The 13,956-nt window shown below is 37.4% G+C and overlaps 1 protein-coding gene across 1 annotated transcript in view; it reads left to right on the top strand.

Moving 5' to 3' along the window:
- The window catches only part of Man1a2 (mannosidase, alpha, class 1A, member 2), a 123,271-nt gene that overhangs the window by 46,273 nt on the left and 63,042 nt on the right, over window positions 1–13,956 (top strand). Inside the window, exon 6 of the mRNA NM_010763.2 lies at window positions 6,603–6,697. Coding sequence (NP_034893.1) covers window positions 6,603–6,697 — 95 coding nt within the window. The remainder of the gene's footprint in view (window positions 1–6,602; window positions 6,698–13,956) is intronic.

The following is a 13,956-nucleotide window of genomic DNA, read 5'->3' as shown; positions in this document are numbered from 1 at the left end:
GCCTTTCTCCTGACTCTAGAAGCACTTCACAGCTGTGTGGGTCTTAATATAATCAACTTGGTAACATTAACCAGAAGTTTGTGAGGGTAGTGAAGATTTTTACTTAGTTGAAAATAAATAACACAAATTCTTAAGATATGTTCTCTCAGGGGTAAAGACATGCATTTTTCCTGACTTTCTTATTCAGTAGACTTACATTAATATATGTGATCATTTTGATTTGAAAGTCCTCACCAGACCTGTTACTGTGGCTTCAACATTGAATCTGCATCTGTGATGTACTAAAAATAAATGCATCATAGAAATAATTTTTATTTGGCATTATCTGATGCTGAACGAGTAGGAAGTAGGTGCCTTTCATCTGAGCTGAAGTTGACTATCATTTATAGTGTAACAGAGAGCTTTTGTTGTGTTAGAGGTGTAACTAGAATAAGCAATGGTTTACCTGCATCCCATTTTCTTGTGTAGGGAGATGCATGAGGGTTACATGCTGTCCTAATAGCGCTTCTCTTTCCTGCTGATTTGTTATCATCATAAATGTGATGTGTTATTTTTCTCAGAAAAAGAGTTTTCTATTAACTATTCACAAGTTAAGAACTTTTGATGGTTTATGATGCTTACTCGATACAGATCTATGGCATTTCCTTAACAAGGTTGTCTCTCTTCATATCTTAAAATAGTATCAAAGTGCTTTCCTAGCTAAGAACGCATAACTTATATGGGAAATGGTACCTGGAACCTGTCAGATAACATAGAGAAATTGTTAGCTGGAGTTTAATACACACTCATAGATAATAAAAACAAAAGAAATAACAGCAATAAACTCTGTCTTTACTGAAACATAAATATACTGAGTCAGTTTAGGGTATTTTCTTGGACAAATGAATAGCTTTTAAACCTAAAGCACTGTTAAATAAAGTCATGAATAAAGGAAAAGAAATGTTAAGTATTCATGTTTTCTGGTTTAAATATCAAGTTGTTTTGGAAAAAGTGATCTTGCCCCAGAAATAGCTGCAATTTCTATTGAAATTTTGACTTTTTTTGTTCTCTACAAATGTCCTAGTAATTGGGTAAAATATTCCACTAAACTTTGCTGACTGAAGTAGTTTGCCTTCCATTGCTGTGATAAGCACCATGACCAAAAGTTGCTCTCCAAAAAGGAGAGGGTTTACCTCCCCTTACTGCTGCTCATTCATTTAGAGAGGAAGTCAGCAGATCAAGGCAGGAACCTGGAGGCAGGATCTGAAGCAGAGGCTGTGGAGGAGCACTGGCTGTTCCTTCTAGGTTGCTCAGCTAGCTTTGTGGAAAATTCAGGCCTACTTGCCCCAGGGGTTGCAGGGCCCTGCCACGCCAATCATTAATTAAGAAAATGTTCCACAGTTTTGCCTACAAGACACTCTGATGGAGGTATTTTCTTGATTGAGGTTCCTTTATCCAAGATGACCTTGGCTTTTGTTGACAAAACTAGGTAGTATACTGACATAAATATCTTTAAATATATTCATTATTTTCCTCTTTAGTGTGTTAGGTCACATATGCATTTGTACACAGTCTTGTCATGTGTGCTTGAAAGTTTCAGTGGTAATACTAATTTATAGTTGATTGTGTTTGTGGTCACTTATTTGATTGAAAAGACAATTTCTAGCATTTGTAACAGGTAGAAATTTTGGGGTAAAATTTATGAGAAGAGAGTGCTCTGGAGGAAAATCCCCAGATGCTGTACACAGCTCTACCTGATTGGCTAGGTCCTAAGAGTAAGCCTATATTGAACAAGCATCAAGCCTCCTGATGTCACTCGCTCTTGATCTTGAGCATGCCTCTTGCAGCCGCGACTGCTGTAAGGAGCAATGATTGGGTTTTGAGTTTAGTTATATGCTTTAGAAGATGTAAAGCAAGCACTTCTCAGAGGATATGACAATATTTAAAGTCTCAGAGTACAATTTACAGTCACCAGGTTTCAGTTCAGAATTGCTAATGTATGAGGAAACAAGGGAACACATTACTTCCACATGAATGTTGACCTGTCTTGGGCTTACCCAGATTAGTCAATAAATGTTTTATAGAATCTTTCACAGCTAGACTCAATTGCATGGGAAATATTCTTGAAGTTATTGCATAGATGAAAGTTTTAGTTAAAACGTAAATCTATGAAAGAGAACATTAAAAGTCTAGAAAAGAGGAATATGGTATCCAAAAAATTTACTGTTTACAACTGTTATTGAAAGTAATATCACTAGACTTGAAGGTGCAGCAATATATTATTTAGCACAAAGAAAGATAATAAAATCAGAAAGAAAAAAAAAACAGTAAATGCTTCAGAAGTTTGGGATAATGTTAAAAAAGTTTGATATACGTGTGCTTTGGGTAGAGATATTGAAAAACAACAGCTATATTTTTTCTATATTTGGTGGAAGACTTGAAATTGAAGTTTCCTTAGCATGTATCTTAGTTAGGGTTTATATGAAACACAATGATCAAAAACAGCTTGGGGAGGAAAAGATTTCTTTCATCTTAGAGTTGTAGTCTGTTGTGAAGGGAAGTCAAGGCAGGAGCCTGGAGGCACAAATTGAAGCAGAGGCCATGGAGGAACGCTTGTTTACTGGTTTGCCTCCCATGGCTTGCTCAGCCTGCTTTCTTGTACACCTCAGGACCACTCACAGTAGGCTGTGCCCTCTCACATTAGTCAGTAATTAAGAAACCCACAACAGTCTTCCTTATAGGTTAGTCTGATGGAGACATTTTCTCAATGTTTTCACTTACCAAACGACTCTGGCTATGTCAGGTTGACAGAAAATCTAACTAGGACATCATGACTAAGCACACTTAGTCATATCATAGTCACACAGCTAGAAACCAGGGATTAAAACAGAAGTTTGAAAGCACTCACAGGACAGAATGATACCATGGAAAACTATGCTTTAAATGATTGAAGACCATGAAGATTATTTTTTATCAAGTACCTTTAAAATGATGTATTTATTTAAAGCAAAAAACCCAAAAAACCAAGAAAACAAAAACAGCCCAGAATATTCCATTACAATGTTTAATATATATCCTCTATGAAATAATGAAATAGACTTCACAATAAAAATTACCAACAGAGATGAAGGCTGCTTCATGATAAAGGATGAATACATCAGGAAAACTCAACAGTCCCAAAATTAAATCAGTAGCTTACTCTATTCTGAGCACTTAATAATACAGCTTCAAATGAATGAAACAGAAATGGATAGAATTAAAAGATTTCTTTTGAATTCTTGAAGTAAAAAGGCAATTCCACAAGGACTGTTAAACCCTTAAACAGTTTTGCAAATTGATAGGACAGACAGACAATAGGTAATGATGTATACAAGTCCTTAGCACCAGTAACAGCTATGTTAAGTGAATTGATGTTTATAGAACACTCATTCAACAACTACAGAATACACGTCTTTTTAAGTACATACTACATGCATATGCTGGACATCAAAGCAAATTTCAATAAAATTGTAAAAACGTTAACATATTTGTTCTTATGTGGTGGCTCACTATAATCCCAGTTCTCTAGGAGGCTGGACTGAGTCCAAGTCTAGCCTGGTTTGAGGCTTTGGGAAAAAAATGCCTTCAGGTGATACACGCATCAAATAAAGAATTGCATGGGAAAGTGAAAATGTTATAAAGTTGGTACTTGGAAAGTATGAATAAAATTGAGTATAGCTTTTAAGCTAAATATATTAAGGAAATAATAGAAGATAGCCTACCAAGATCAGGAATAAGTGTTATCTCCATGGTTAGGCTTTTGTTTTGTTTTTGTTTTTTAAGACAGGGTTTCTCTGTCTCGAAACTCACTCTGGAAAACACTCTGTAGACCAGGCTGGCCTCGAACTCAGAAATCTGCCTGCCTCTGCCTCCCAGGTGCTGGGATTAAAGGCGTGCGCCACCACTGCCAGGCTGGTGGTTAGGCTTTCGTTGCAGACACCATAGACACTCTTAGGAGCACAAAGGTTCTTGGGCTCACAGAGAGCACTAGGGAAACCAGGAATGCTAAACATGCCCGGTTATCTTTTTCAAGGGAAAAGATGTAACCTGTTTTTCAGTAGCCTGCTGATCTGTGCTGTGTGTAAGGCCAAGCTGCAAAGAACTTCCACAGGGAGAGCCAGAGCTGACTAATAGTTTAGTGACCTTCATACTATCTGTATGGCCTGTTGCCTCCCCGAGCTCCAGCAACCAAGACCAGAGGTGGCTCAGAGCCCACATGACCTCTGTGCTCTTTGTATGAGCACGACTACACTAGATCCTCCCTAGGTCCTTAGTATAACACGTACAGCCAACTCCAGAACCCATCTTCATGGAAGAAGTGACATGTATTTTGAGAAGAGTTTCTATGTAATTATGCATTGTTGTGCATGGGGGATTGTATTACACTAGAAAACCCTTTTCCAGTTGTACTGCACTTAAATATGCCTACAGTAAACTGCCAGAAGTGTGAACCAACACCAGCTAACAAACTGTGTTAATTGGGATTTTCTTCTTGCCTCCTGAGGATTGTCACTCAGCTGACCCTGATGCTTGCTGAGACTCCCTACCCCTCCACACACAAAACATTAAAAATGGGTTAGTGGTATGTGTGCCCGATGTTGTTTTTCAAAGATTTTAGGTAAAATGGACAAGTCCTCTAAAAAATATGTCCAAATTGACTCCTCCTCTTCCTTTTCCTCCTCTTTCTCTTCTTTCTCCTCCTTCTTCTCTTCCTTTCTCCCTCTCCTCTTTTCACCTCCTTCTATTTTTTACTAGTATCTATTAGTTGTACAAAATAAGCGCTCTCATCATGCCATGTCTGTACACATGACGTGTATAATGTACTTTGATCTTACTAACACTTACCCTGCTATGTTTCTGTCTCCATTCCCAGTGGTTTCCTGCCCACCTTCCCAATGGTAGTCCCCTTCCTTTTCCAGATAGTCCTAATCTCGTGGTTTTGAGCATTGATTCCACATGTGAATGAAAACAGGCTAGATTTGTCATTCTGAGTGTGCCTTATTTAGCTCAACATGAAGACGATCTAGTTCCATTTCCCTACAGATGACATAATTTTGGTCATATATATGTTGTATGTGTATATGTAAACTTAATTATGTATATATATCACATATCCTTGACCCATTCATCTGGTGACGGGCAGGCAGGCAGGCAGGCAGATTGTATAACTTGGCTCTTCTCTTTCAGAAACTCAGGAACTTCTTTTGATGGTGTTAGTGATTGACTCAGGAGCTCCTAGAAGCTAAGAAGGTGTTCTGTCCTGTACAGGGAACACTGTCCCACTCTTCTGAGGTCATAGTGGCACTGATAGCCAAAAGAACATTACCGATTTGTAAACATTGTGAACATATAAGTAAAAATACTGGAAAAAAATTAGTAAAGCTAAACCAGTAAGAATATGGAAAAATTATCGGAAGCATAAGTTGGGTTTATATTCAGAAAGCAATGCTGATTTAATGTCAAAACAAAACAGTTAACATAATTTTTTATTTTAAGTAACAAAATGAAGAAAAGTAATGAGCTATTTGCAACAAATTCAGCAAAACCAATGTGACTTTGATGGCATGTATTAATAGAAATACAGTGAGATGTTAATCACAGTTAACACTGGACTAGCATTGCAGTTTTAAAGTAGAAGTCAAAACCACATTATGTTACATACATTTTTTTAAGATTCCTTCAAGTTTTTGAGATACCCAGTAATGTCTTCAATCTTTTTTAAAAAAAAATTTGTTTTCTAATATTATGTAACCAGAAACACACATCTCCTGGAGGTGGGGGTGGGGGGCTGTGCCAAGTCAAAAAGAAACATTTACAGCAACTCAAGAGCATCTATCAAGACTGTATTACTAGCTTTTTGTTGTTAAAATTTGAAATATGCTTGCATGTTGATGAAGATTCTGTAGCCCAGTTATCTTTTTTTCTATTCTCTGTCTGTCTGTCTGTCTGTCTGTCTCTGTCTCTCTCTGTCTCTCTCTCTCTGTGTATGTGTGTGTGTGCATGCTATGGAACACAGTTTGCTTGTGTGTTCGTGTATGTGTGGGTTGGGGGGGGTGCACATGTGTGCGGGTGCATGTGGAGGCCTGAGGTTTATGTTGGGAGTCATGCTGAATTGTTCTTCCAGTCAAAACCAGAGCTTGCTGATGTGGCTGGTCTTGTTAGGGAGTCCACTTACGGATCCTGCTTCAACTTGAGTTTCTGGACTTAAGGTGAACTGCCATGCCCACCAGAATTTATGTGGGGTTTTGGCAGTTTGATTGCCAGTCTTGATTCTTTCATGGCAGCTGCTTTAGCTGCTGATTCATTTTCCCAGCCTTCTCTTAGATTTTTGGGGGGCAGGTAAAAATACAGATGATGACCAGAACTATGCCCTTTCTTTGTAACTGTGTGTCCACTGAGGCTGTCACATGCTGGGAAACCTTCCTCAGTATCCACTCTAGTTCCTGTGTACTCTGTAGTAAGGATGATGTGTGACTGCTTACCACACGCCTTCTTATAACGTGTACATTGTGGTGTGCATACGGCAAGAGGTAGTAATGCGCAGTACTTACTATAATTGATGATTATTTGTGCTTTCGTCTCAGATATTCAAGACTAAAGCAGTGCAGTTGGCTGAGAAACTCCTTCCTGCCTTTAACACACCTACTGGGATTCCCTGGGCAATGGTGAACCTGAAAAGGTAAACAGTATTTTATTTGATTATTTATGTTCCAGAATTGTTAACTGAATTTTGACATTTTTGTTCATGGAGATTTCCAATTAGCTATTCCACTATGCTTTCAAGTCTTACTATTTTTTTTTCTTTGTACGTTTAGAAGAACATCAAAGCCTTTCCTTAGTTTTAAGCTCTGTCCTTTACTTTGAGACAGGTCTTCTGCCTGAATTTCATTCCAGTTGCTAGTAACTTGTCTCCAATTCTGTTTAGTGTTGTAATGTATTAAAAGTATTTTCCCTCCCCCTTTTCTTCTTACATACTACTTACTGTTCTAAGGCAAGATAGAAAGCAACGTGCCTAGAATCAAGACAGTCTGTTCTGGAATGCCATGCTAAGGATAAAGGAACACACAGTTCTGATGTAGGATGCTCATTATAGTGTCTAGGTTCAAGGCTGAGCAGGAAGCCTTCAAAATAATTATTCTTTGTTATCAATTTCATTCAAAAACACTGATTTTTTTTTAAACTTAGAAATGGATGAAATACTTTATTTGTGTTACTTTATGTAAGTCAAAAATTTGAATAATCCCTAATTTTAATTTTCATTTAAATCATTTATGCTGATTGAAATTTTTGCTGTTCATGTTTCTTCCAGGTAGTACTTATTATTTATCTTAAAATCACCTGAAAATATGACTGTTGGTCTCCTTATACTCAGATACCATAGAACAAGTTGAGAATGGTCTTTGTCTATAGGTGTGAACCTGTGGCAGTCTAGATCGTATGCGCTTGTTGTAACTATAGTCTGCAAGCCTTTTCTCCTTGCTTCATGGCCAGCTGCCTCACTCTGCTGCAGTTTCCTTTGCTGTGCTTTAGCATCAGTCTGACTCCTGATAGTTCTTCTGCTCTTCTCTTCCCCTACTGCCTTAGACTTGATAGAGTACAGTTTGGAACTTAAGTTCATTATACTGTTTTTATTTACCTCATTACCTTTATAAAGTAGCAACTGTGGGCATTCCACTGACACAGCTGTTACTTCAGTATTTCAGTGACACTGAGAGAGGGCAGTGACATGTCTCCAAATGTTTATTATATCCAGAAATTTTCTTTCATATAAGCTTTTTGTAGCTGTATGTGCATTTGCATGTATGCATGCATCTGCATGAGTATTATGGAATAATTTTATGGTCAGAGAACAGCTTGTGAGAATTTATTTTCTCCCACCATGTGAGTTGCAGGTATCAAACTGAGATGGTCAGGTTTGATGAAAGGAACTTAACCACTAAGCCATCTTGCCAGCCTTCATTTCTTTTTAATTTTTAATAAATTCTTTTTTTTAAAGATTTGTTTTATCTGAAGAATAAAACTTCCCTTTGAAGCAGTTGTTTCGCTCTTGTTTGGCCTCCATTGTTTGTAAGTGATGACTTGAGCTGTTCTTGTGTATCCCTCGATTTGTTTCCTCTCACTCTGCCCTTCCTATTTGCTGTTTTAATATGTGAAAAAGTGCTCTGATATCATTTTTCCGACTTTTGATTTCCTTCCAAAGCTCAAATTCATTGCACTTAAAAGCCATCCTACAGCCCCATAGTTCTTTTTCGTTTGATAATCCATTTTCCACCTATCTTTATATATTATATTTCCTTTTATGTCATTTCTGAATTTCTTAGGATCTCTAAAATTGTGTATAATATTTATTTTTCTAATTGAAAATACTGATAGGATAGCATTGGAAATGTAAATGAGTTAAATACCTAATAAAAAATGGAAAAAAAAAAAAAAAGAAAATACTGATAGGAAACATGGTAGATCTTTTAATTATTTAATTTAGGAACTAAAAGACTTCAAATATAACACAGTACAGCCTTTATTTAACCAACTTTTTCTTTTCCTCCATTTTTTATTTTTATGTATTTTTAATTGGAAATAGATTTTTTTTCACACAAGATATTATTATGGTATCTTTTCTTCCTACTCCTCCCAGTTCCTCCCCACATCTCCTTCCATCTTGATCCACCCCAAATCCTTAGAAAACAAGCTGGCATCTAAGGAATAATAATAAAGTACATTAAGATAAAACAAAACAAAACAAATTGGAATAGGACAAAACAACTAAGTGAGAAAAAGATCCAAAGAAAAACCACAGGAGACGCACAGTTGAGAGACATGCATGAATCTCATAAAAACGTAAGACTGAAAGCCATACTATGTATGTGAAGGACCTATAAGGTGAAACAAAGGATGCCCTGATGTAACTTTATGAGAGAGAGCATCTCCTAAGATCCCATTGAGTTTGTTTTGTCCCGGCCATCTAGGCTGGGCATGGGGCCTACCTTCAAGTGGTTGGTTTTCCCAGGGAGACTCCCTTGGAGAAAACTCATTTTTTATTTGCAAATGGCTATCAATTGGAGATAGAGTCTTGGTGGAAGCATGTGTCCACTTTCAGCTCTAGGAGCCCATCTGGTGCAGCCCCATGCAGGCTCTGTGCATGCTGCCACAGTCTCTGTGAGTTCATCTGTGTGCAGTCCTGTTGAGTCTAGAAGGCCTTCACTCCATCTCCTCTGCTCTTATGCTATCTCTGTCCCCTCTTCCAAAGAGTTCTGCCCTGAGGAGAGGGATCTGATGAGAGACGTTTCTTTTGGGCCTGAGTGTTCCTCAATCTTTCACTTTCTGCATATTGTCTGTCTCTGGGTCTATGTATTTGTTTATATCTGCTGCAGAAAAAAAAAAGCTACTCTAATAATGGTTGAGCAAGGCATGGGTCTATGAGTACAGCAGAGTGCCATTTGGAGTCATGTATTGCTATGTTCATTTCGCAGAGCAGTAGTGCTTGGTTTTCTCCTAGGCCCCTGGCCTGTCTCGTCTCAGATTCTTGGTTACCCAAACAGAATTGGGTATGGCTTTTATCTCATGAAGTAGGCCTTAGTTCAAATTAAATATTGGCTGGTTATCCCACAGGGTTTAGACCACTATTGCGCTAGCATATCTTGTCGACAGGTTATCATTATATGTCAGAGGTTTGTAGCTGGGTTGTTGGTATTTACCTTTCTCCTCTGGTGGTGTTCAGAGTACCTCCTGTACTGTAAACTATATCATGGAAGCTAGTTCATAGGGAGGAAGACTCTAGATCAGCACCAGCTTGACCTCTCCATGTTCAATGACTTGTGTAGCTGTTTCCTTTCAGTTTGTGGAAAGCCATCATATCAACCATATCCATCCAGACTATTTGCCTTTCCTAGGGAGATCAGTCCCTCCTTGCTAGTCCCTTATTCTCTACCTAGCCTCTGTGGTTATATGAGTATTTAGCATGTTTATCTTTGACTTAAATGTAATAGCCACATATAAGCAATTACATATACATTTGTCTTTCTGGGTCTGAGGCACCTCGCGCAGGATTTTTTTTTTTCCCCTGCATTTACCTGTGAATTTCATGATTTCACTTAAAAAAAACCAACAAAACAAAACAAAACAAAACAAAACAAAACAAAAAAACAGTTGAGTTATATTCCATAGTATAAGCGTACCGTACTTTCTTTACCTATTGATCTACTGAAGATCCATACAGGTTGTTTCCAATTTCTGGCAATTATGCATAGAACAATAATGAACTTGGCTGAGGAGGTGTCTCTGTAGTTGAATAAAGTGTCTTTTGAGTATATGCTCAAGAGTGGTTATTTCTGGGTCTTGAGGTAGGTGAATGACCATCTCTTCAGGAACCATCACACTGATTTCCCTATGGGAAGTACAAGTTTGCAGTCCCCCAGCAGTGGATGAGTGTTCCCTTCACATCCTCGCCAGCAAGAGCTCTCCTCATTTTATTGATCTTGTCCATTCTGAGATGGAATCTCAGTGTAGTTCTGATTTGCATTTCCCCGATGACTAAGGATATTGAACATTTATTCAAGTGCTTCTCAGCCATTTGAAATTTCTCTTTTGAGAATTCTCTGTTTAGATCTGTACCCCATTTTTTTTTAATTGTTTTTTTTTTCTTGGCATCTAGTATTTTTGAGTTCTTTATATATTTTGGATATTAGTCATTTATTGGGTGTGTAGTTGGTAAAAATCTTTTCCCATTTGTAGGCTGCCACTTTGTTTGAATGATAGCGTCCTTTGCCATACAGAAGCGTTTCGGTTTCAGGAGATTACATTTATTAATTGTTAATTTTAGTGCCTTTGGCATTGGTGTTCCGTTCAGAAGTTCTTTTCCTGTGACAGTAAGTCCAAGACTATTCCCCACTTTCTCTTCCATGAGATTTAGTGTATCTGGCCTCTTATTGAAGAGGTCTGGTCTGTGATCCATTTTAGTTTTATGCAGGATGATGAGTGTGGGTCTCTTTGCATTCTTCTCCGTGCACATGTGCAGCCATTTAGTTTGACCAGCACAAGTTGTTGAGAAGTTATTTTTCACCTTGTATTTCTGGCTTATTTAAAAAAAAAATCAGGTTTCTGTGTTTAGACTTATTTCTGTGTCATTGATCAATATATCTGTTAAACCAACCATTTAACAAGTTAGAAACACCTCATTACAATCAAGAACAAGGCACTGTTTAGCATTTTTCTGGAAGTAGTAACAAATCTAATAAGAATGAGAAATAAAAAGTAATGGATTTTAGGCAAAATTATATATATTATGACTGCCTAATTTAAAGATAACTTAAAATGCAATTATTTAAAAGCTAATGGGTAACTAGTTAAGTTAAGGTAAGAAACAAGTTTGGATTGGAAGGTAAATGCTGGAAGAGTCCCACAGGAAGAAGAGCTCAGGCTGCTACAGAGGAGGCTCAGCTGTCTGCCTCACAGACAGGTTCTCACTGAACAACCTGTGTCAGCACAGAGGCATTCCTAGCCATCACAAGGACATTAAACATGTCTTAAAGGATGAAAATGAAACTTCATTATTAATAATAGAGTCTTATTACACAGAATTCAACTGAAAATTAGTACATATGGTATGAAACAGGAGAATGTTACATAGTCAGAAGTGAAATCTGTCAGGAGAGAAGCAGGCAGAGAACTAGTCTGACCTCCAAGGCCTGGGAGCAGGTTTTGTAAACATGGTGAAGTCTCTAGAGGGAAGTGTAACAATGAGAAGAGTGACCTATAAAAGGGCCCAGATGGAGCTCCTAAAGCTAAATCCATAGGAAGCAAATTCACCTGACAGATTTAACGGTTTTTACTATAGCTTGAAGATCTGTGAATTTGAAAGTAAAGCACTAGAAATCACCAAATAAAATCACAGAAAATGAAAACTAAAACGCACAGGTATGAGGAAGAAACGATCTAGTAGTTTCTTGGGCAGTATCAGATGGTTCAGCGCACATGTGAGGAGCAAGGGGTGGGGCCGGAGCCAGGGAGTGGGATCAAAAACAGAGACACTGGCTCAAAGAAATAATGTCTCAAACCTTACCATATTTGATAAATTCACAGTTCTTGGTATTTCATGAAACTTGGCAAGAGACACAATTTGTCAGAAAAATCAATTTTTAAGAAGTGCCTTGTTTCTCCTCCATTTCCTTCCTTTCCCCACACTGCTCCATGAAATTAAGACAGTTATAGGCAATTAAAAAGCTTAGAAAGTTTGTTTCTAGTAGTCTTCTGTTCCTAGAAACAGAAAAGAAAAAAATTAGTGTATCAATAGAAAAGACGGATCTATACAAAGGAATGCACAGTGAAATGTATTTGAGTAACTATAAAAGTGGTATTTTTCTGTTCCTTTAATTGCTATTTTTTACAGTTTTTCCTAAGTTTTATTTTTCTCAAGAAATTAACTATTCAAAGCAAAAAACCCCAGTAACTTGTAGAGTGTAAAAACCATGAAAAGGAAAGCATGACCACAGCAGCACAAGCTCTGTGTGCAGATGTGGAGTACGGGTGCTGCTAAGTGTATATGAGGCGGCATCTCACCTCAGTGACCATCATAAGCTGAAAATAGCCTACTCAGCAGCATAGCTGACCAGCATAATATATACAGTGTGTATTGTTCACCCTTGTGGCTCTGTAGCTGATTGAGTACTGTAGCTTGCTGCCACTATACGTGACTACATATCCTTAGTGCAGGAAAAGGTCAGAACTCAGAAATGAAGTATGGTTTGTACGAATTCAGATTCTTTTATACTGTCCAAAAGTCAAAAGTCTCATGAATTGAACTTTCAGAAATCATGGACTGTCTGTGCATGGCAGTGTTCTCACGTTACATGTAAAGTGCTACAAGGTAATATGTACTGTATAAATTAATGATACATGTTATCATCCCTAGGGCATCATAGTTAGAATGAATTAATAGAGACAGTACTGGCATGTTAAAAACTACTGCATTGTAACAATGATAAAAAATTAACTTGACAGAGAAAGAAAACAAAGCACTGAGGAGTAGACTTATGTTAGTGGAACTTGATGTAATATCTTCACTAAGAAAAAATTGGTTGTCTTTATAAAATTAAAATAGAGTTATATACCTTAAAGTTATCCTTTGGTTTACATTCATACAAAGTTCATTTATAATTTTATAATAAATTTGCCAAACTGATTTACTCAAATGTTGATCAGTAAGTCAAATCATTGTCATGCTTGTACAGTAAACACTGTTTAGCAAAACAAAGAATTGAGCACTAACTCAGCAGTAATCTCAAATGCTGTGAGATATTTGATCACACTGTGAATCCTGAGATTGTTATATATTTACTGAAAAAACCTGTTTCTAGTTTGTGGCTCAGCCCTTAGTACACACCTTTTATCCCAAACAATGAAGATAAGGTTAGTTTGTAGAAAAAGACACACCCATGTTTGAAAGTGACGTCTAATTGAGTGGAAGACAAAGTGATGAATCAGAGAAAGATTAGATAGAATTGGGTATGTCCAACTCTCGGGAGGTCAGAGAAAAGAGAGGCTACTTAAAGAGAGTAGTGCAGAGAAAAGAGGAGGCTGTTTTACTGGGAGAGGTTTTCAGAGACAGCAAATATTCTCTCCCAGCCCAGAGTCTGTCTCTTGCGTTGATGTTTCCTTTGCTGTACAGAAGCTTTTACTGTGATACAATCTCATTTGTCAGTTCTCGGTGTTATTTCTGAGTTCCTGCAGTCCTCTTTAGAAAGTCCTTGACAATACCTTTATCTTGAAATGTTTTCTCTCCTTAGCATCAACTTTTAGAATTTCTGGATGTATAGTATAATGTCTTTTATTCATGTTTAATTTATTTTTGTTCAAAATGAAAAGTGTATGTCTATTTTGATTTTTCTACATGTGTTTGTCCATTTTCCCAGCACTGTTTGTTGAAGAGGTTATACTTTTCCT

Source organism: Mus musculus, chromosome 3 (assembly GCF_000001635.26).
Source record: "Mus musculus strain C57BL/6J chromosome 3, GRCm38.p6 C57BL/6J".
NCBI lineage: Eukaryota > Metazoa > Chordata > Mammalia > Rodentia > Muridae > Mus > Mus musculus.
This window is presented reverse-complemented; position numbering and strand designations above follow the sequence as displayed.